This window comes from Taeniopygia guttata, chromosome 4, assembly GCF_048771995.1.
Source record: "Taeniopygia guttata chromosome 4, bTaeGut7.mat, whole genome shotgun sequence".
Lineage (NCBI taxonomy): Eukaryota > Metazoa > Chordata > Aves > Passeriformes > Estrildidae > Taeniopygia > Taeniopygia guttata.
The window spans coordinates 59,883,933-59,908,464 of NC_133028.1; the positions used below are offsets into that span (position 1 = coordinate 59,883,933).

The following is a 24,532-nucleotide window of genomic DNA, read 5'->3' on the forward strand; positions in this document are numbered from 1 at the left end:
CTCAGGACCCCATCTAACCTGCCTTTGAACACTTTCAGGGATGGGACTCCCACTATATCTCCGAGTAACATCTTCCAGTGCCTCACGACCATCACAATTAAGAATTTCTTCCTAACACTGAATCTAAACCTGCTCTCTTTCAGTTTAGAGCCATTACCCATTGTTCTACCAGTAAAGTTTTGTAAGAAGTCCCTCTCTACCCCTCTTGTAGCCCCTTTAAGCACTGAATAAAAGGCTGCAGCGAGGTCCCCCTGGAACCTTGCCTTCCCCAGGCTGTGCAACCCCAACAGCCCCAGCCTTTCCCCCATGGGAAAGGTGTTTCATCCCCAGCCATCCCAACACAGATGACTCAGCATCAATACACAAATGACAGAGAGCTCCTTCTTCCACCATAATCATCAATTCAAAAATTAGCCAAAAAAACTTTATGAATCTTCCTTGCTCATCCCTCGCAGCCTCCAGTAGCTACAATACAATGATGCCAGATTACAGTCCAAAATAATTCTTTCTAAAATGTTTGTCTTGCTCATTTCAGCACATCCCAAACATGTAGGAACCTTCTGTTCCAGATGAAATTAAACATTCAAAAATGAAAACTTAAAACACTGTTTTCCCAAAGGAAATTCAGCCAGAACTTAACTTTTTTACCTAAAACTGGAAGAAACCCCGCTTTTCAACAGATACTTGTCTTTTGCTTACTCTGGTTTTACTCTTGTCTTTACTTCTGGTTTTGCCTCCATTTTTCTGTCAAGGCACTCTTCTCAAGCACTTTATTATCTTCCATGCTAACACTACTTTCAGCAATCACTGATAGAACTGAACATACAGGCCATTATAACTCAAGTTGCTACCTTGATCAAAGCTACAGTGATTTGAGAAAGAAAAAAGGAAAAAAGCCCAAAAAAACCACAAAAGAAACATTGATCATAGCACCATTCACAGAATTTGGACGGGAAAAGAAGTTTGCAGAGGCAATAGATTTTTTCCTATGTCCTCTTGCTCTTCCACAGCCTACTGCAAGTATTTCTGTAACCTTATTTAAACTAGAAGACTGTCCTAACTTCTGCCTCTTATTTCGCTGGTTTTCTCCCCATCTTGCATCTAAAATTACATAGTACTCTTTCAGAAAACAGCACTGGGGCTTGTAATGTTCAGTCCAGCTCAGAGAAAGGCTGAACAAGGATTTGAGCAGCCTGGTCTAGTGAAAGGTGTCCCTGGCCATGGCAGGGGCTTGGAACTAAAAGATCTTTTAAGTCTCTTCCAACCTAAACCATTCTATGATCCTCTCTGCCTTAGTCAACAGGAGTTTAACATTTCTCTGTTCTCTCCTTGTTACAGGCTATCTGCATAACTCCAGGGAAAAACAAACCAAACAAACCAACCTCTGCCAGAAACATTACAAAACAAAACACACTAGTGTAGATTAGTAGCAGAATGTTCTCTGCACATCTACTTCCCTGGTGTTTAATACTGGGTAGAGCACTTCAGGTACTTGGTGTCTCATGAGGATTCGAGGAAATACGTAATTGCTGTCGTAATCACGTAAATACGTAAAAGCAGAGGTGGTTGATGAGTGTTTTCAGAGCAGAAACCAGACAATTGACACAGACTGTCACTTCTGGGTCCTCAGTAGCCTCATGCTGAGCCCTGCTGCCACAAAAGCCATTTGTGTCAGGAGCTCCATTAAGCCTGGAGCTAATACAAGAGCAATGGGAATGTTGTTGTGAAGACCTTTGGTTGTTGGGGCATGGATCTCTATCACCTCTCAATGTTGTACTGCCACAGTAAGGGATATTGGGCAGCAGACCTCCTGGACCTAAAGCTCTAATCCCCTCTCTCCCGTGAGCTTTCCTTTAGCCATCACTGGAAAGATGGTTCCAGGTCCAGCAAAACCACTGATCTTAGGAGATCTCTGAGAAACATCCCTGCTGCAGCTCAGTGGTGTCCCACTGTTCATGTCTTGCTGAATCCAGAGGAATAGAAAGCAAATAGGAGTTTTAATGTTGTCGTTCAGATTCTTCATTTGTGGTAGTTTTAGCCAAACCTGCTCCTGTTTCTTGTGGACCTAGTCACCCCAAACATACAAAAAAGGATTTAACGGAAGAAAAGGTAAATGCCTTGTTGGAGAGATGCCTTTTACAGTTCATAGTATATCTTTTGTGAGTATAACATTTTCTCTTTAAAATACTTTGATAATCTTGTGCTTTGCCTTGCCACAGGGAGCAGTATTTCAACAGAAGGCAACTCAGCTAAGGAAATGTATTTACACAGCTAATGGCTGAGCTTGTCTGCCACATTACCTCTGGCAGACTGATGGAGCAGTGCCATGAGTTAAGTTTTGCTGTGCTGCCCATAGAAACTGCATCTGAAAGACAGCCTTTGACTCTTTCTCAACTATTTCAGAAAGAAAAACCTTCATGGCATTTTCAGCTTGCCTTTTTGTGCTGCTGCTCCAGTGGCCAGTAATTATAGGGGAAAGTTTGCACCCTGATGTCTTAGGGATTGATTCTGAAATTTTTATCTTAACGTGATCAGCTCAGGGCCTTCTCTTATAACTTCTTCTGGCCTGGTGGCTCTCCCCCTGAGTTTGACAGCAGCTCCAAGCACACAGTGCCTACAAACTTAGTCACAGACACTATATTTCATCCCTTCAAATAAATGTTTTTAAGGAACCAGTTATACAAAAGTTGTTTCCTTGCAAGTTAAATTAGTTTAAAATCAGTTAGAATAAAGAAAACTTTCACAGATCTTAGGAAAAAAAAGACAAAAGTAAAAAAGAAGAAGGAAATAAAGCAGCACAAAAAGGACAGATGTCTAAATACTTTCCCATCCTTTGGCTATTTAGAAACACATTTTCACCAAAAAACAAAAGTGCTAACCTATTATTTGTATAAATTAGCATAAAAATCCATCTGTCCAAAGATAATCAGATATCAAGACTGGTTTTACACACTCTTCAAAATAACATAGTAATGGGTATTTTGTCAATTAATTCAAGGTATTATCAAGTGGGTTTTGTTCTTTTTCTTTCTGTTAGAAAGGCAACAATGCCAATCATTGCCTCCTTACTGAAAAGTCAGAACTATGTACAGATCTGCTGCTACACAGAAACAAGAATGACGAGCACCATCTCATGGGCATTTCAGGTTACAGAAAAAAAAGAACTTTGTGAACTCTCCAGTATATGAATACACTTTCCAAAATAAATGCATTGAAATTGAATGACACACGAGCATAATTTCAAATTTTCAGATGCTTAGATATAAAAATGTGGCTCAAATTAAGAATTTTCCAAAAAAAATCATTCACTACAAATATATCTGACAGGAACATTGTCACATTCACACAGGAAGAATTTTAGAAGTATTTAGCCACTAAAAAAAGTATTTATAAGCAGTTAGGTTCATAAAAGTAATACCATACCCATCCCAAAGAATCCAGTTTCTGGCAGAGGAACTATAAAATAAGTTCTTGAAAAAATAAGAGCAGTACCAATAGAGCTCTTATTTCCCTTTTATATGTAATTTTCATAATAACTTTAAAAGCATGATTACACACTTGAATGTTTTCTTTTTAGCTAAAGAGAAATGTATGCTAAGATGATTGCTTACATCCATTCCAGCAGATCCTAGAATGACTAAAACATGACTCCTTAAAAACAGTCTTGAGGGCCACATTACTTGGGAGTACTTGACATTCAACAATGCAGTTCCTCTGTGGCCTGAAATTTCACCCAGCAACAGCAATACCTCAGAGAGAACAACCTCTTTCACTTGTCTACCAGTTCAGGTTACAACTCCTGTTGTAGCTCATGACATTTTTATCTTTCTACAGTTAATTGGAAAGTTTAATAACAAATAAATTTGTAGACAACTAACTTTGCTAAGCACATTTCTGATAAACAAAATTTTGCTCACTATAGTTTCTGTAAGCTTTATTGTAAAATATCTTGTAATAGTCACTGTCAAGCTAGTTTTACTCCTTTGACTATTAAATTTTATCAGCTCTGCACATCAAATGAAACTTTGTTTAGTCTCTTTATTTATTTGATACCAGTTAATTAACAAACCAAGGACTAAACAAAACAAAAAAATTAATCACAGCACTTTTAGCACCACTGCAGAAATTAGAGAATGCAGATTCTGCCAGCACAGGCAACGCTGCTCCAGGATAAGCACTCCACTGCAAAAACCAGACAGTTAATTATAGAGCAGCATCATTTTTTAAATGATATGAAGCATTGTCATGTCCCCCCTGCCCTGAACACACTCTGGTTCTGGAAAATGTGTTCATTAGAACAGCATTGCTGGGAGCTGGAAGAGGAGGCCACAGCTCTCCAGCCACTGTTTCACCTGCCTGCACCACCTTTGCAATCATTCCACCACAGCAGAGGGTCAAGCCAGATCTAATATTTCAGATGCAGATCAGGATGACTCCGCGTAATCCCTCCAAGCAAACCCAACAGTGTTTGCTTGGCTTCCTTCTAAAACTCACTCCAGTGATCCCTCTGCACAGCCTCCCCAGCACAGAGGCTCAGCCAGCTCCCCACTCACAGTGTATTAGCAAATTTGCCAGTCTAGATCCTACCCAGTTGATAATGTATTATAAATTTCTGTTGCACAACTTGTCATGTCACAACATGAATCTCCATGAAACCATCAGGATCAAAACAGATGCCTTTTCCCAAGTTCCCTTTTGCCAGGACAAGAGTATCAATTCTCAATCAGCTGAAATAATTCTCCTAGTCATGACAAGAGGCAGTCCAAGACTGGACTGCAGGGTCACCAACCCTGCCACCTAACAAGGGTGTCCTGCCTGGTAACAAATATTTCAGCACCATCCCATGAGTCCCTTCTCACATAAAAGAATTAACATTAGGGCAAGACACATTTTGTATGAAGCAGAACATAATTATCACAGCATCTTTCTGTTCCTAACTCAGGCAGGTCTGTACCAACTCAAACATCATCTTATTCCAGTTTCCAGATTTCTTTAATGAAGACGAGAGATTTCTGCAAGGCCAAACACGCAAAGTTCCATCCAATGCATCAAGCCAATTTCATCATCTTTGGATAGGCTTTCATTAGAGCACTGAAATTTCTTCCCTTAACAAACAAAAAGTTTATGCATCATTTATTCTAATAAATACAAAATCCAGGCATTTTAAATTAGCCTACAAGGCTGATCTGCATTCCACAAGATCCCATGGAACTAATTTTAGTACAGTTCAAATCTCTAGCAGAACACCTCATATAAGAAACGCTTGGCTGTTTTTAAGTTTTTGCACTGTTAAACTTAATGTCACTCAAACCTAAATGACTGCAGGCTTATTGGCAATTGTTCTAAGCTGTCCCCTAATCCACTTTGCCAAGATTTATTATTACACTTAGTCTGCTCATTAACTGCATAAAATATTAGTTGGCCTTATGGTTGATGCTATGCAGGAGGTCGCATTAGCACATTGATATCTAGGTCTTATAATCTATACTTGACATTCTTTCAAGGGATGCTTTTATTGGCAACTGTAAACTTTTAAGCGCTATTCCAAGATAAGCCTTCAGTAGCTGAATCTTAGGAGGAATGTTGCTCTTCTCCCAAACATTTGTATCTTTTTTAACACTTGCACTTCCACTGTTCCAAAACAACATTCTACATTTTTATTTCAGCTGCCACAATTATGGCAGAGAGTATTACACTTCTAAAACTGGATCACTCTGCTTCAATAGAATTCTAGTAACTGGTTTTGTTAAACAATATTATAGTTGTCTTATACTTCTGTGTAGTACAACTTTTTTAAAAATCCATAAGCATATCTATAGATGCCACACATGTACAACACTACAGAGAGTAAGACAGCATCATATGCAAGTGAACTAAGGTAAAAAGCTAAAAGAAGTCTGCAAAATATTAGGTTTTATCTGAAATTCAAAGAGTCTGAAAATAAACACTTTTCAGGTGTAAATTGCTATGTGTTAGGGCACTAAGTACATTGCAAATAGCTTTATACACTTCCCTGCAAACCCAGCTCAGGCTCATCTCCAAATTTAAACATCTCCATTGTGTTATCCAGATCAAGGTAATATAAAAACCCAAAGTAAACCTTTCCTCATACTGGCATGACAGGTGAGCACACAATTTGTACTACAGAAGACTTTCGGTAAAGAAAAACTGAAGCAAGAAATACAAATACAGGTTTTGGCATGGCCACCACATTATTTCAGCTCTATTAATTCATGAGTTATGAAGAATATGAAAGAAAAACTGTCTCTGTTTACTCAAACATTTGCAGTAAGAGCAATGAGATCTTGGAAATCCAGCTAAATTTATAAACACTAAGTTTTCTGTAATACCCTTTTAAGATGTTTGCAAAGTATGGGATTTTCCACCCAGTCTCAATTTTCCTTTTGAGATTTATGATATATCTTTTTCCTATTTAGTATTTACTTAAGACTGAATTATGCAGCATGAGTGAAGCAGATTAGCATTCTATGCACATTAATCCCTCTTCAAGGGAATAAGTCTGTGGAAGCACATGGGTGAAATTGCAACATTACACACTTTCAAAAAATCATGTTTGTTTGGGTTTTTTATACATGTAAATGGAAATACTGAAAAAGAAATTATTCAGTTACCAACACTGGGAAAAATATGGAGCCAGTGGATGGAAGATGAAAAAAAAATATTTTTTTCTTTGCATTTGTCCTGGTTTAGGGCAAATTTGGGACTTTGCTTAAGAAAGTGATGGGATTATTTAGTTTTTATTTATTATTGGACACATTTTTCAAAGCATTCAGCACAAAATACAATTCTTAAGAAACCATTATTTTTTCAAAATTAACCCAAAACTTATTTCATCCTTGTTGCCATTCACCTACTTTCTTTCATGTCCAATGCTGTCTTTGGCAAAATTTTCACCTAAAAACAGCTGGTCAATGACAGGTTTGGAATACAAACATTCCTGCAATACAAATATTATTCAGAAATTGAAGAGTACTTCAATATAAAAATTTCAACTTTGTTCCTTTCTCTCATGCAAATTTCAAGACAAGAGACAGGAGAGGAACAAATATAGTGAAACACATTTATAGTCAGCCCAACCAAATACTAATGAAACACTTAAGCAAATGTTCATGAAGAATAGTAAAAGTTACAGAAGAATAAATTCAAGTTACATTTATTTATAACCTTATCAAAGTATAAAGCTAGTGTCAATCATGCTCTGACAAAATACTGCCAGCTACAGTTTGTAACATTTACAAAGCAATTTACAGACAAGGCAGAAAAGAGAACAGCTTTCAATATCTAGAAAGCACTAACAAATGAGCATTTGACTGCGATACCAACAAAACACATTCAATAACTGTGCTATTCCAGTGATTCTATCAACTCAAAGATCCCTTCTTTCAAAAACAAGGTAAACAGAGCTTTAAGAAGAAATCACATTACTTAAAATGTAATTGCCATTACATTTACTACATAACTGAATCACAAGTATCTTGCTGAATGTCACTACCCTTCCAAATCAAAAGGTCATATGAAGCAAGGTTCTATTTTTGATTTACACACTTCCCATTAAGACAACTAACCAGAGTGCTGAACACTGTATTCACCTGTTTCTTGAACAGTCCATGTACTGTTTGCAAAAGTTTGGAGCTAATTTAGCCACATAACTCTGGAAACTGCTGCAGAGTCCCGATGCAAATCCTGATGCCACTAAAGTAAAGAACAATCATTACAGTGCTTCTCTCCCTTTCTGCATATGGGCAGTCCAGGCCAAGAGGAGAGGCTGCTGTTAAACATAGGGCAAAGCACTAACACAGTTCTAGACTGAGCAGAAAATACAGAAGAAACAGTAACAGCATTCTCTCTGAGAAAACTTATCAGTGGCAAGCACTTCATCACCACCAAAGCCCTGCACTGAGGGGACCAACAAAGAAAGAAGAAGGTTATGGAAAATAAAGCTATAGATAAAAACTCCTCTCCATGGCAGACACTTAAATTCTTAAAATACTAAGCACTCATTTGCTCAGCAACCATTTTTAATTTAACTGGGTTTATCCTTTTATACCTCTTTTAACTATGCTACACATGGCACTACAGAAGGTGCTAAATTACTCCAGGTAATCAGAAGAATGCTCTTGTGAGATAACAACAATTAAGAAGCAATAAAATTAGATTTCTTTTTCTCATTATGGTCCAGTCCTATTTCTCACTGTGTTTAATACAAAACTAATTTCAGCTTTATAGCACAGTAACATTTTTAGAACCCAAAAATATGTGAATGAAGTCAGTCATGCAAAAACTGAGACTTTGTTAGACTGTCATAAATCACCTGAGAAATTCATCCATTTAAGGGAGAATTTTAAGGAGTCTGGTAGAGAAACAGGAGGAAATTTCTCTGTTTATGCCTCCTATTACTCCAAAAATTAGGAATAGCTTTTATTCACAATACATAAACATTCTATATTTATGAAATAACACAATTTACATATTTCCATATTTAATATGCATTCGGTCCATGAATCACTCTACTAGCCTTAATTCTTTCCATCAAATCCACAATTAGAGTCTCATAAATTCAAAAGCATCATCTTAGGGGACAAGGAACCTTAATTTTTGTTCAAATTACACTAGTCCAATTACCAGTTTAAAAAGTTTTCCACATTGTGAGTATAAAAGCTCTTGTTTCTAACCTCAGCTGCTGGCAAAAAAACATGATTATGGCCATCTGCAGTAATAGAAGTGACAACAGCTGCAACCAAAGCCAACCAAGTCAGATATTTCAAATTATAACACATCTGTCCTTCCTCAAAGATCAGCCTTCACACCTGGCATTTGCTGCACAAAACTAGGGAACTTAAAGATTTGTCCACAATGTATCTGCTTCACATGACCTATAGGAACTCCAAAATTTAGCTGCTAACAATTACACATTTCTGACTTCAGATTTGAAAACCTGAGAATTTTAACTTCTTCCTCCATTCAAAGCTGGCTCTTTAGTATGTACACTCCAGAGAATGAGCAGATAAAACAGAAAAAAAATCCCAGTGTCGCTTTTAGGAATAGCAAACAGGACCATCTTGCATTTGTATGCTTTCTTTGTAATTATTTTTTCAATACAATGAGCAAATATTATTTCTACCAAAACATGTTAATACAAACAGCAACTATTACTCTTCCTCATGCGTGTTATTCTTCATTTCAAAGAAAAATAAAAGAACCATTTTGCATTCACACAACTACTATTATTTGGATTTGGTTTCAAGCAAATATCACACAAATTGTAGCATGACTTTAGGTTTCAGGACACCCTACTTTGGGAACTTGTTTGCACAATACAGCCTGTCTCCTCCCTTTACAGGAACAAGCCTCTCAACTGCACTGTCAGTCACCAAGAACAGCTTTTGTGTTCAGTTCCCCTTGCATAACTAAACACTATGTAGAGTAGTGATTGGCAATAAGATTCTCAACATAAAGATGATAAAGTTCTCTAATTTCTCACTGCAGTTAGCAGGACGCTAACTTTTGGGACAAATAGAGAGTTTCAACAAAACACAAAAGTTTGTCATTTTCCTAATAGATTAAAAAAAATGTTGTAGCTCCTCACCCCTAAGTATACCAGAGGACTTAAGTGTTCACAAATTTTCTTCAGTGACAGCCACTGTTATGGGACAGGTCACAACCACAAGACAAACCTCAAGCAACACAGCTTCATTTTCCACTGTCCAAGTTGTAGTGATACCATCCTTGCTAGAGCTTCAATCTATATAACCTCATTTCAGGTTTTAGGTCATTGCTTTCTGAAGAGCTTCAGTCACAGTTGTAATAGGCTAAAAACAGCTAAAAAATACCCATATTGCAAATTACATGCTTTAAAAACTAGACTTCCCACCTCCTTTCTTTTTCCAAAATTAGGCAACTACAGAATTAGCACAGCAATATCTTACTGATAAAGTGGCTTTTCAGGAATATTGCTCTTATGGTGTTCACAAAGTGATTAATAGACACCCACATTGTCTTAGAACACTTTAGCTCATTTTACAGTTTCCTAATTTCTAGTTCTCATTTGACAATTTCACTTTTTTCTTTCTTGTTTTTAAACACGTTTTTACTTTTTGCCATATACTCCATCTCAGGAATTGGAAAACAAGTATCTAAATGGCAACCTACACATAGCAAGTACCCCTCAGAGGATGTTTCATGACTTTAGCTAACAGCAGTGAAATCTTGCAGTATATCCTGATATGTACTGACAGATAATCATACAATCACAGAATCACCCCACCTGTTTAAAAAACAAGGAGATTGGAAGAGAGGAAAAAAAATCAGTCCTTCATAAGAAGGACAGCTTGTTATACCTTTAGAATGAGAATCCATTTTCAGCCTTCCAGCTGTCTTACAACAGAATTTGCAGATGAAACAGAACCAATTCTGTGTAGACAAAGTAGAACAATAGGTGCTGCTGAAACTGCAATACTTCATTCCAGTCTGTAAAATTTGTGTGGCTATTTATTGGAAAAGTCACATTCTGAGTTACAACAAACAGAACAAATGTTTTCCTTTCTGCCTTGTAAACACCAAAGGAATTCAGACTTCACATAAAAACACAATGCAGCAAGCATAATGAGGCAGCTCTAGAGCCAGGTACTTAGACTCAATACTCCTTGATTGTCAAGGAGGAAAGAATAGCTGGTCCAAGCAGTGGGAAGCCTAACACGACTGTGCTCCTTTTCTAGGTTCCAACTCAACTTCCTTGATAAGCATGACTGCATCCAGCAGAAAACACACATTTGCTGCTGCTTTGAAAGCACAGAATCACAGAATGGTTTGAGCTGGGAGGGGCCATAAACATGACCTTGCTCCAAACTCCCCACTGTGCACAGGGATGTCACCCACTAGATCAAGCTGCCCATCCAACATAGCCTTGAACACTCCAAGTTGTGGGGCACCCACAACATCTCTGGGCAGCCTGTGCCAGTGCCTCACCACCCACTGAGTAAAGACATTCTTCTTAACACCTAATCTAAACCTGCCTGTTTTCAGTACTGTCTGTGCAGTAAGAGTGTGTGTGTTATAAGATCTGTTGTTAAGTGACCAAAGGCTGAACCCACACATCTCTGGAGCACAGTATCATACAGTGCCTGCAAAAAAAAAGATAGAACTTCAGAGAAAATACTTGAAGACTGCTTAAAACAGAAGATACCAGGCAATCTTAAGGTATGAACCACTGACTCTTCAGGGCAACTTCTCCATTATCTTAACATATTTTCCAGTACACATCTAACTGTATAAATACTCTATAGGGTCACAACATCAGAACATGGAAATGCCTTACAGAGATCACAACTATGTCACGCATAATAATATTTCATAATTACAGTTGCCATCCACACATTTGATTTTTCTGTTTTCTTTGACACCACAGTTAATTTAACCAGACAGAATCAGTGTGCATGCTCATAATGGGCAATAACTCCACTTGGCCAAATTATTAACCTTCCTAAACAAAGGCATTTTTGCCATCAAAATTCTGAATATTAAAACTGAGGTTCAGGCACCTTTTAATATAGAAATTTGCACATACAATTACTGCAATTGAGAAATCCTTTACTCTGCATTAATCCCATTGTTATAATGATCAATACCTGTTTTAAGAATCCATATGTGCATTCAAGCATTCTTTCCAATTTGCACGGCAACATCACAGACAAACAAACCCATTTAGAAGGATCCTTGGTGAACAAAACTCCTTAAGAGTTGAGAAACTGAATTTAACTACAAATCTAGCCTTGTATATGTGAGCAATAGAGCTATACGAAATATTAAAGCTAACTCTTAGAAGTTGAGAAGCTGAACATCCAGCTGGAAAATTACTATTAATGAGCATTTAAAGCTGTTCACCTCCTTCCCCACATACCTACTTTAACAGGAAATTGAAGCATCAAGATCGCTCAGTCTACAGAACTCAAACGCACTGCCAACCCACAGAAGACACACTGTAAGTGTACTTCAAAGCTAAAGAGCTATTCTGCACAGTAGGTATCATGCGTGGTGCAAAATGGTAACTAAGCCTGTGTCTGACCAGCCCCACTGTAAGTAATATGCAGCATCACTACACTGAAATGCACAGAAATATCCTGTTCGGGATGATACTGGAATTCAGCTACAAGCGCAGGAATGAGGCATGAAACACACACTAAACCCCACATGTCAGCAATAGCTACAGAGCAAATGAAAACACTGACACTAAACAACACATGAAAGAGATGGCACAAGCCAAAAGCCACTGAAATAACTCTCCCTCTTGTGCCACCACATGTAAATTAAGTTTAAATTTCTGACAATCTTGTGTACTTGAAAGTGGGTTTTCCCATAGAGGTGAACAAAGAATTACAAAATCACCAAATGGTTTGGGTGGGAAAGGAGCTTAAAGATCATTTTGTTCCATCCCCTCTGCCATGGGCAGGGACACCTTCCACTAGACCAGGCTGCTCAAAGCCACATCCAGTCTGACCTTGAATACTTCTGGGATGGAGCATCCACAACTTCCCTGGGCAATTTGTTTTGCTGTGAGTGGCCCATCCATCAAATCACACCTCTCCAGTTTATAGACAGAGATGTTGTGCCAAATGCTTTGCACAAGTCCACACAGATGACATCAGTTTTTCTTCCCTCATCCACCAGTACTGCAACCCCATCACTGAAGGCAACCAAATCTGTCAGGCCCTTTGATTTGCCCTTAGCCAACCTTGTTGGCTGTCACCAATCACCTTCTTATTTTCTATGTGCCTTAGCACAATTTCCAGGAGTATCTGTTCCATGATCCTGTAAGATACAAAGGTGAAACTGAACAGCCTGGAGTCTCCCAAGTTCTTCCTTTTTTTCCCTCTTTTAACACTGGGAGTTATGTTTTCCCTTTTCTAGTCACTGGTAACTTCACCAGTCTGCCACAGCTTTCCTAATGGGTGACAAGATTGTGATATGTAGATAGTCAGGACTTGAATCCAGAAGCTTGAATTTGAAACAAATAGTTTATAATCAAGTTTTATAACAGCATAACTACAGTGATTAAACTAAACTGCTCATGTGTGATGTCATTTTATGACAATTTCTCTGGGCTTGGATGTTCCTCTAAACTTCTACTTCTATTCCTACATCTAGAATGAAAGAGATCTCAACTACTCCTTCCATACCTATTCGAAGAATCCCTACAGACACTTCCATCTTTACAGAACAGCAACAAAGACATCAAGACTAACTCAGCACTCAAATGAAATTTTGGGGCTTTTTTTCCCCATTTCCACTTTGTATCCAGTACTCCAGGTTTCTCAGTTTGCACACACAAAACTCAGCTGAGGGAAAGCCTGAACTGACAAGTTTGCTTGTTGCAGTCATCTACATCATCTGACAATGTGAAAATTATTTTCACCGCATGTGTTGTTTTTTGGAGGAGAAGGCAGACGATACACAACACTAACTTGCATCAAGAAGTGTTATATGACATTTTTTCAATTTCTTCATGATCCAGTTGGAAACAGGGACACCACCTACCTGAAAAATTACAGCAGCACATCATGAAGCAAGAAACCCAAGTTTCTGCCATCTAAACTCTTTCTTTTTGAAATATGTCTAAGCAACTCTGGTGATATTTCAGTCACTGGACAAAGCCCTTCACCTGAAAATAATGCACTTTACATGAATGAAGTCAGGATTTGGTACATTACAAAGAAATCTTTAGTAAAGTCCTAACAGCAGACAAGAAGTCCACCGTCTTCCAGCTCCAAACCTTTCTTGTCATGTATGAGTGACTAGAAAACCTTATTCAAATACCTTAACCACAAGGTCTGACATTTGTTTCTTTCTGTGCCTTCTCCCCATCATGAATCTGCCTGGTTTTGCTGTTTATGACCCCTAGTCTTTGCAGAAGAGGTGTTACAAGTGCTCCTTTACAAGTCACTCACAGTACCCTCAATCCTGACAAATGGCAATTTGAATCTCCTCCTGCTAAGGGGAAAAATCAGAGTGGCTTTCATTTCCTGCAGACATGAGACTTTACCAAATCAGCAAAACTCCCAAAGAGCTATATACATTCCTCTTTAAAAGCAGTACACAGGAAGGGCACAAGTCTTCAGCACCAGGTCTCAAGATGAGTCATGGAATAAACATGTCCCCAGGGCAATGCTCCTGCAATCAGATGATCCACAGCAACTGCAGCACACAGTGGCACTCACAGATTCCCAGGCTGCTACAGATTCCAGTGAGTGCTCAGGATTTATTTCTGCAGCCCAGGATGAAGGTAGCAGGTGCCAGTTCATGGAAGAGGAGGCAAGGGGGCACAGAAAGGACAAAGCAGTGTCCTGGTGTGAGGTTAGACAGTGGATAATCTAGTGTGGCACAAGATTGGGACCTTACTTTTAAGGTAGAAATGGGCAAGGAGACATGGCAATAATTTCTTCATAAGCATTTACTGATTTATATGAAGATACAGTTTCTGATCCTGAGAACTCTTTTCACTGCACTTTACTGTTCAGTTGAGCACCACTGCTACCCTGTTTAAAATGAGGACATTTGAAGTGTTAAAGACATCATAGCTTCAGAAGGTGACCCTTACCTATAGATTACAAATTGGACAGAGAATCTTTTGCAATTCCAGTTGAAATATCTGTTCCCCACACCTCAGGTGTTCTTCCATTCTATAACAGTGGCAATGTATTAAAAACACACATCTCCCCATCTCATGTTTGATGGCTCAAAATACATTCTAAAAAATGCAATCACAGTTACTCAGTTTTATACTCCATATCAGATACTTAAAAGCCAGGCATTAAGGAACCTAATTTACATACTGAAACCAAATCCTACAGTATAAGTAAGGTCCCATTATACAGGGAGAAAAAAAAGCTTGCAAGTTCTTTTCAGTGAAGTTCACAACCACAACTCTAGACAAATCACATGCTTAGTTTCAACAAAAACATTAGCAGGAGGCAGATGCTGACTGGACTAATAGTTTCCATTTCTTTAACAGTCATGCACCATTCACAACATCAGTCATTGGGTTCTTATCCTCCCCTCCATGGCATTGTTTTAAGGCTCATCACCAATTCTACTTCTGTATCACTGGCCATATTTTGTAACTGAAGTCCATGATTCCACACAAAATTTATGGGTTTGGTTTGATGGGCAGGTGGGTGGGGAAAGTGTGTTGTTTTTCAGGTTGGTTTGGGGGTTTTTTGGAGGGAGGGGGATTGTGGTTTGGGTTTCTGGGGTTTTTTTCTGGTGGTGATGTTTTTTGTTTAATTTTCTTAAGCACTGATCGATTCCAAGATCATCAACAATCATGCAAAAAACAATTCTCCTTAGGAACACTGTTTTAAGTCCAAGAAGTGCAAACAGCACAATTTAGAAGCTTCTCTAATAAAAGACTACTAAAACTTAAAAGTTGCAGGATCTGCAAAGCCTTTATTCAGCAGTTCTACAGCAACAGGGCTTATCTCACTCCTTACCTACCCCCACCTGAATTACATTTGGGAAAGCAGGCAGTACAATTCCCACCAAAACATACACGGTTTGATAAAGGAACAACTTTGTGAGGGGTTTACCACGCAAACATTCAGCATCCTGGACTCCATAATCACACATTTCCCAGTTCAATGTGAGATACAACTGGTTCTCTTCTTGCTGGTCTTTTATTATAGAAATTGCCCTCCTGCTGCAGTTAACATCTTACCTGCTGCTTCCTGGTGCCTCTTGTCTTTCAGGATTCCCAAAGAAAGAATAAATAAGCTACAGGTCACCCCATGCATCATTACAGTTACTGTTTTACAGGGCTAGTCCACAACAAACCTAGAAATTTGGAGTATCTAAGTGGGGCAAATAGAATAGGCTCCATTTAGCAAATTTATCTCAGTAATTTCTGTCCACACCTCAAACAACAACTGCTGATGGAAAAAAGGGCAAATGCTGACACACACATAACACACTTTCATTAAACAGATGAGTCCTACACTGTTACTCTGGTTTTGATTCCCAACTGCAAAGGAAAGATAACCCAGAAGCTCTTCAAGTCTTGATTTCTTCAGTTGCATAAACAAAGCAGAAGAGTTTTTTGCCTGAACAATTCAATTCCAGCTTTTCAGTCACACAAAAAATAATCTGAATTTTCTGCCTTGATGCATGTGGAATTTTTTTCCTAGATATATGTAGAACACAAAAAATCAACAAACTATTCATATGCAGGCTGCAGAAAAGAGACTTGCTGCTCAGACTCATGGAGGCAACTGAGCACATCCTATTCCCACTAGCAATTCTCATTTAAATATATTCTCAAGGCAGCTATTAACAAGAAAATCATGCCTGGGCTGCTCCCAGCTCCCCAGTTACTACTAGAGGAATCCAGTGCAACAGAAGGCATTAGATTTTTCTTCTCCATAAATTAGTTTCTATTTAGAACCTTATGCCCAGATGTGAAGCTCTGGAACCTAAAGCACTGTAGCAACGCAAGCTCTTCACAAAGTAATCCAGACTCCCAGCATCAGCACAAAGCCCCCAGTGGCTCAGGGAAAGGTACTATTGCAACTCCTGCAGTACCAGCATTTGGTGAGTTTGATTACAGCAGTTGTGCAAGGATGCATCTTGATTGCAATCTACCCTCAGCACAGAGCACTGCATGCTGGAAAGTGCAGTCTCCACACAGAGCATTCACAAAGCAGGTGGCAATAGTATCCTGTTTTACCATATTCATGGAGCCCTCAGACTCCTGGCAAACGGCCAAAGCTCACAGACAAAGCCTGAGTGTTTCCCAGAGTCAAATAAAAATGGCCAAACTAGCTTTTGGATGGGCAGTAGCATGCTCTAACCTAATATCAAGTTCACCAGAAAAAATCCAGAATTCATTAAAGCAGAAATGTAATCTAAATTAGGACATTAGTAATTAGGTCAAGCTAATACCAAAAACCATTGCGTAAAACATTGCGAAGAGGCCAGCGAGGCCTCTGGGGGCTGGGGAAGACATTTGAACAGCAGAAAGTTAGCTAACCATAATTAGTGATTATGAACAAAAACTTTCTGCCAGATTGACCCATTTAAAATAAATAGAAGTTCTTTAAAAAGATATGCATAAATTTAACGCATGCAAGACTGAATTTGACAGAATAGATTTTTAAAGACAAACACCAAAGGTAGCAAGAAGCTATTTCACATTCCGGTGACTAAACAGAAGAGCTTATTTCATCTGTGCAATGGATTAAAGCTTCTTTCTTAAGGCTCATAAAGAACTTGATGACTGCATGAAGACAGAAGCTATCAGTGCTTTAAGCTGCCAACAGATCTAGTGAAAAATAAAAGGTCAGAGCAACGTCAAGTGAGAGACAGCTCAGAATGAGCACAGGTTCACCAAGAGGTGGTAAAGATACAGACAGTGAATGAAACCACAGACAAAGCTTACTTTTATCTTTCATCAGACTAAAATCCACAACACATATCAAAAAAAATATCAGGCCTGATGATTTTCAGACGACCAGGACTTCTCAGCAAACTTCAGCATTTGAATGCACACCTGACTAGCCACTGAGTACTGAATACTGTACCAAACCAACACTACCTCAGAAAAGAATTGAGCAAATACTTCATCTTTGATTATCCTCAACCTCCAATGTTCAGCCAATACAGCAACTTCAAAAGCCTTCACTCACACTCATCTTCAAAGAGATTATCGGAGGAGTAAACCAAAGCATGCTGATTCAACATGCATTTATAAATATCCATTTCTGTATCACTCTGCAATATCCAGCCTTTGTGGCAACCTTGACATGCCATCCACCTGCTTCCCTGATGCTTTTGACTAATTTCATTCTATTCCCTAATCCGCAGATGCTTTTCCTGAGCCAGTCCATATGGCCCCTAGGTTTCTGCGCTCTCTACACTGCTGGGTCAGGCCCATGGTCCATCTAGCCTAGGACTGTCTGGCAGAAGCAGCAAAAAACACTACTCAAAGACAGCAAAGCAACTGCAATGGAAACCCGACTCCCTCTCCTCTGTTACCAGACACTACCTAGAAAAATCTGTCATTGAACTGATGTGTTCCACTCTAAAGGGGAGTTCTTAGCCATGCTATCAACACGTTTTGACCAGGCTTCTTTGTAGAACAAACTGCTAATTAAAAATTGTATAACAAATTTTGCATTACTGAGACAAGACATACATAAACACCAAACTCAGCTTTGCTTTTTTGGCTTTATGTTTGTACAGAGTCTATTAATATCAGTACAAGATGCCAACACTGCTAGAAAACACAAAGCATGTTCCAGATTTTCACAGACACTTGAAATCTCAGACTGGACACATGCAGCTATAAAAGTCTGGCAACTTAGTGGAAGAGTAAACAAAAGTAAACACCTTCCCATGCAGTCTTTAAAATTTTGTCCTCAATATTTTGTCATCCTACATTGTGTTTTAAGTGAGTTGATACTTCAGCCAAAGTACAAAGCAGCTCCTCTTCAGAGCCTAGACAATTTTCTTCTACATTGTTGCATACCTAATTAAAGACTCCCATTACCACCTCACTACATTTCTACACCTTTCTCAGCCAACCACAAAATTTCCCTACGTTCCTACATATACTACATAGAGTAATATTTCCATTAACTACAAAATAATGTCGAAGTTGCATCAACACCCCAATATGTATCACTTCAATAAGAAAAAACCATGCATGACCTCTAAGACAGCTGACTGTTCAATTTACAATGATTTTTTTAAAAATCCCCTACAAGCCTGACACAGCTAAAGCCACAGACTTACCTTATCATCTGTACTTTAAGTGGACAGCAGTGACTGAACTAGGATAACTGTAGCCAGAGGTGTATTTACTGGGAAGCTACCAAGGAAGATTTCATCTATTAAGAAACACAATATTCAGTGATATCTAGGGTCTACTTAGTTACTCTCACTTGTCATCAGCATTGATAAGTTTGTGTAGAAAATAAAGTCTCTAAAACATACAATAGTGTAATGAAAGGAATGCATTGTTATAAATACTTTTATGGTAGACTTTTACTACTGCAATACATTTAATTCTATCAGCATTAGCTTTGGGGGATTTCTACAACATGTTACATGCAAATAAGTCTGTGAAAAGAGACAAGAAAAGGGGAATTCAGACTTCATAAAAACCATTATGAGTTACAGTGTTCTAGTTGCATTAGTGTGCCAAAACCATCCAAATTAGAAACCTGATGTATCAGCAGGAAAATAATCTGTAAGAATTTTTTAAAGTTAGTTTGAATTTTTGTTTGTGGTTTTAATTTGTCTGGCAGAAGTGAAAGAGCTGAAAAATTAAATTTACAAAGCAATTTAATCCTCTGCTCCTCAGATCCCACTATTCTTCTTCCCAAGGTGATAAAAACTTGTGTTTCTTTCTCATTTGCACTTTGTCACTCTTAGTGAGGATCTCATAAATTCATGAACAGAATCAGAAGCAACAACACATTCTCTTCACCAAAGAGAAATTTGCCAAAAAAAAAAAGTCTTTGAAACACAGACTGAGGGGAAAAAATTGAACTAAATCAAGTAACAATCTATACTATAATCAATAAAACAATTTGAAGCACTAAAGCTTTTTTAAATAAAACTGGCTTAGAGCTATTTTAAGTTAGTAACAGGTCCCACTGTAATTTGTTTTTTCACTCTACAATCTCCACCCAGGAGGGTTTTTTTATTTTAATAAACTAAGGGGGGCAAATATGAGGACAAATATGAGATAATGAACAGGAATTCACTTGATTTGTATGCAAAGGAAATAATTAAAGTTATTGCTGCCCAAAGTTAATTTAAAAAAAAAATTCACAATGCATGAGGAATATATACCCATAGTTTTGCTTAGTCTGTCTAAAAAAGTAAGAGAACGAATCAATACTTGAACGAGAACATGCTTTCAAAGCTGTCCACAGAATAATCAGTTTCTTGAAAGTCCCTATTTCCTTTTCACTTTTAAGAGGTGCTGAAATACACAAAGACATATTCAACATGGGCTGCGAAGCTGTGTTCATTGAGGAAACTGACCAAAACAAAGCAGATCAGCTTGTATGTTTCCAGGAGTAGAATTTCCAAAGACAACAAAACGAGACTAGTAGAGTTTTGATGCTAGAATAGAGCTCACTAAGCACTTTGTTACACTGCTGGACAGAGGAAATGTCAGACAGAGGTGGCTCTCCAAGATCCAACACTGCTGAAGTGAACAACTTATTTGCTCAAGTAATCAGAACTATAGAGGCTCACACTTCTTTAGTAAGCAGCAGATCAATTACTGTGTACTTTCAATTTCTGACTTCCTGAGTCTTTCACATATAGAATGTGACCATCTCTTAAAGATGAGAAACATCATGACTGCACTTCGGTCTTCTCTTGATAACCGCCTTATACTACAGCAAGTTGGAAGGGCATAACTAAGAGCATCAAGTTTTCTCAAGAAATTCAAATTAGGGCACCTAACATCCCTGAATAATATCTTCCCATTTGAGGGTGGTTATGCCATAAAGAATAAATATACTAAGCCACCTTTCCACCCAGATTGGCCCAGCCTTCCTTGCACTCTGCTCTAAAGATGCCTCAGATTAGCAACCAAATAAAACCCCAGATAGCACAGGAGTCCTCTTTCCAAATCACGAGTAGCAGACTAGCAGTTCTCCGCTCCCAGCCCTGGTGACTGCAGCTGTGAGTCACCACACAGAACGAAACCAAGCAGGAGGGGATACAGGGCTTAACCCCATCAGGCAACAGCAGATCAGGGCATGATTGTCATCCCCCACCCCCCAACCTGCACGCACCCAATGAAACACACTACCAAAGCCATTGGGAAACAAACTACCAGAAAAGCCAGACCTAAGAGTCACCTTTTCAGATAAAAGTTACAGATTTTCTGTACACCCACACAGAAAAAACCAAGTACACCACTGCTAACCAATACTTGACACACCTTAAATTCTGGACAGCGTGATTTCAGAGGTATTGACAAAATAGTCACAGATAACAAATAAACAGAGGCAGAACTCTGGATAGATGAATGAGCATTGCTTTGAAGGGAGACTTCATATCCCTCATATCCCAAAAAGCTACATCAAAAAGTCAGCTTCACAGTTTTTATTTTAAAAAAAATACAGAAAATAATGGCTTTCTGTAACAAAAACTACAAGTTTGTTGGCTGGTTTGATTTTTTTCATGCATTTCCAAAATACCTGATTTGCCAGCTACCTGATGATTCCCTAGGACTCAGAGAAATCAAGGGGCCGACTGTTTGTGCTATTGTTCCAAAATTCAGATTTTGTTCTCACATATCCAGGCAAAGTGTCCTTACTGTTGGCTGTGTCATGACACCCGCCAGCTGATAAAACAACATGGGACATGAGCATGACCTTTAGCCTCCCAGGTGTGCTGAAATGGTTGAGGAATCTTCTCAGAGAGGTCAGGGTCGCTGTTTCACTTATAGAAAAAGCAAGAACACCGTTTCAAAAATTTCCAATGCCAGAAACTCGCCCCGTCTATCTGGGAAATGAAGATTCAGGAAAATGCAGTCCATAGGTCAAATTCTACAGACCTCTTAATCTAAAATCAAGGGTACTCTAAATCACACTGAAGTTTTTGCTCCTCTTTTGTCCAAAATGGAGCAGAACAGGAACGGCAGGTATTGAGGAGCTTGTATATTTTTAATTATTTTGCCGAACCTCTTTCCACTGCTGCCATAAAATACACCTCCAGCACACTACTCAAAAGACCACACTAGAAACAAAGTAAAACTTAACACACTAATGAAAAATTTCCCTTTACATAAGTGTCCTAAATTTTAAACTATTCACCAGAATTTCCTTTTGAAACTCATGTCCATATATATATGAGCACTGGGTTTAGTCCAGGACATTGTCAAGTGGATACCAAGTAACTTTAATCACTTCCTCATACCTGAAGCAACCATGAAACCTCTGATGTGCACTTTATTTTTTGTCACTACTGCCATTTCCCTGTATTGAGATTTTTCCTCCAAACAATCTAGGGCACTACACTGTTAAAGCAAAAACATCCCAAAACAAATATTCATCATAACCCAAGATGATAACACTGAAAAACATGAAACAGACACTACACACTTAGTGACCACTGAAACTTGCATGTAGCAAAGAATACCAAAAACAAAATAACTGAAATAACAGCATAAAAAAACAGTATCACTTCTGCCTCAACTTTCCTTGCTACTGAGCTTTATATTATTAAATGCTCTCACTTCCTGGTTTGTCAGAAACCACATTGTTTTATTAGAGTCAGAGCTGCTCACTCAAAGGAATAAGGAAGGACGATAATTGTTTTTAGAGATGTTTTAAGACCTCTGGTAATAGCAGAGTATCTTTGTAAACTTGAGAGTTTTTCTCCTAATATTTCATCTCCTGCATCAAGGAAACATTGCTTACTAGTCTAATTGCTTTAAATTTGGCAATTTAAAGCAATTGGCCCAAAATGTTCAGTGGTATATACTAAATTTGTAGCTTCAACAAGAAAAAGTCGTATCCTCAGTAGTTTAGTGAGATCTGTTATGAAATATTAGATAGAGCCACACAGCATTCAAAAAAAAGCAGTTGGGTCCCTAATTCATTAATTTAAAAAAGCCATATTCTGAAACCATATTCTACTCTTCCCAAAAAGCAGACCATGTAAAACATGTTTGAATTAACTACTCCCTGACACCCTCACCTCCTGCACACGGAACATGCAAGGTCTACCTACTTCCAAAGCCAACAGGAAGCAAGAAGGGATGTAAACATCTTTGAAAAACTGCTTTGACTTAAAACAGTGTGTGTGTTTTGATGACAGTTTGAGTTACTAAATTAACATTTAACTTTCTTGGTGAGTACACCTGTTAAATGTTTAAACATAACAATACACTTCTCATTCTAAATAAAGCAACAGTTTCTCCCAGGCAAACAAAGGAGGAGGATGCTTGCAGCTAATTCAAGTATAAGTGTGTCTATAAAGTGTGTCTCATATGCTTTTTTTCTAGCTTCTGTGGTAAGTAAAAAGAACATGGTTGAAATCCAGCATGGTGAAAGCGTAAACATGTACAAAAATATTAACAGAAAAATAGCATCAAAAAACCTGCAGATTCTTCTGCATACTCATGCTGGTTTTTCCCCTTATTCAGGCAATCAACTTACCAGGTTAAACACAGTGTCGACTATGTCTCTGTTGGACACTTCACCAACTTCCACCAGTCCTGTCAGCACAGCAAATTTCATCCTGATGCCTCGGATAGGGACTCCTGGATTCAAAGGCTGCAGCACACTTCCCCCTTCAGCACCATTTCTTCCTTTTCCCGCTCCTCCTCCTCCATCATCACCTGTTGGCTGAACAACTTGTTTCCCTTCACTCGCCATGGCCAGTTCACCGCAGGCTACGGCTTCCAGCGCCAGCTCCACACGCTCGCCCCTCTGGGAAGACCTGGTCAGCCGGGAAGGTGAGCGGCAGTGCTCTGCTTCCTTCCCTTGGGCTCCGGCTCCCGAAGAACGAGACGTCCAGCGGGGGAAGGCGTCAGGCGGGCGGGGAGGACCCGGAATGGGGCTCTTTCCTCGGCAGGAGGCGTCCGTCACAGCGCTGCCCTCGGGCAGGTACAGGCAGCCCTGAAGGACAGCCCGAGGTGTGTTTCAGCCCGCGCTCCGTCAGGCGCTGCCCTCAGCCCGCACGTCCCGGCCCCTGCCCCGCTCCCGGCGGGAGCCGCCCTAGCTCTCCCCGCGGAAGTGCTCCCGGACCTGCCGTACTCCGAGCCCCCACCTCAAGGGTTTAATCTGCTTTTTTTTTCTCCTTATTTTTTTTCTTTTTACCTAGAGAGAACACGCTCCTCCTTCCCGCCCGGCCGCTGCCCGCCGCGGCGGCGGCTCCGCTGAGGCACGGCCGCGGGCAGGTGCAGCGCCCCGCCAAGTTCGCACTCACCGCGGGCTGCGCAGGGGGCGCGGGCTGCCCGGGCGCGGCTCCGGGGCCGGGAGGCGGCTGCGCTGCCCGGCTGCGCTGTGCCGGCCGCCACTCCGCCTGCCCAAAGGCGCCTCAACTTCCAGCTGCTGCTGCCGCTGCCAGCACCGCCGCCGCCTCACAGCGCGCTCCCGGTCAGCCCCATCTCCTTCCTGCCGGCGCTGCCGGTCGCTGCCGCCATGACAGCGCGGAGCCCCCGGAGCGCCTGCGCGGGCCGGGCGCAGGCGGGGCCGCGGCGCGGGGCGGGAGCCGCGGGCTGCGCACGCCCAGGTGAGCGCTCGCCCAGGTGAGCGCAGGTGAGCTGGAGCCGCGCCCTCCCTCTCGCCCTCCCTCTCGCTCTCCCTCTCGCCCTCCCTCTCATCCCCGTCATCCCCAGGGACGCTGCTCACCTGTGGAGATGCAGCGCCCGCGTGGGCCCGGACGGTCTGGAGGCTGCGCGCAATAACTTGTCCCAGATTATTGCAGCCTTCACAGAATTGGTAGGGAAAGGGCTTCTAGAGATCATCTGATCCATTGCCCCTGCCAAGGC

The 24,532-nt window shown here is 39.9% G+C and overlaps 1 protein-coding gene and 1 long non-coding RNA gene across 5 annotated transcripts in view; both read right to left on the reverse strand.

Annotated features, from left to right (window-relative positions):
* LRBA (LPS responsive beige-like anchor protein) overlaps window positions 1-24,208 on the reverse strand; it is a 368,276-nt gene extending 344,068 nt beyond the window's left edge. For 3 of the 4 annotated variants that reach the window (XM_072928718.1, XM_072928719.1, XM_030270329.4), the window contains exons 1-2: window positions 23,968-24,208; window positions 23,196-23,657 (exon numbers count right to left, since the gene is read on the reverse strand). In XM_072928718.1, the coding sequence (XP_072784819.1) occupies window positions 23,196-23,414 (219 nt within the window). In that variant the 5' untranslated portion in view covers window positions 23,415-23,657; window positions 23,968-24,208. Of the gene's footprint in view, window positions 1-23,195; window positions 23,658-23,858 lie in introns of all 4 variants that reach the window. The other variant, XM_041715964.2, reaches the window with a different exon arrangement.
* On the reverse strand, window positions 7,159-23,186 carry LOC140683998 (uncharacterized). The gene is made up of 2 exons (XR_012055766.1): window positions 13,831-23,186; window positions 7,159-13,786 (listed from the first exon to the last, which is right to left on the reverse strand). It is a non-coding gene; the product is annotated as an uncharacterized lncRNA (long non-coding RNA).
* Window positions 24,209-24,532: the final 324 nt, after the last annotated feature.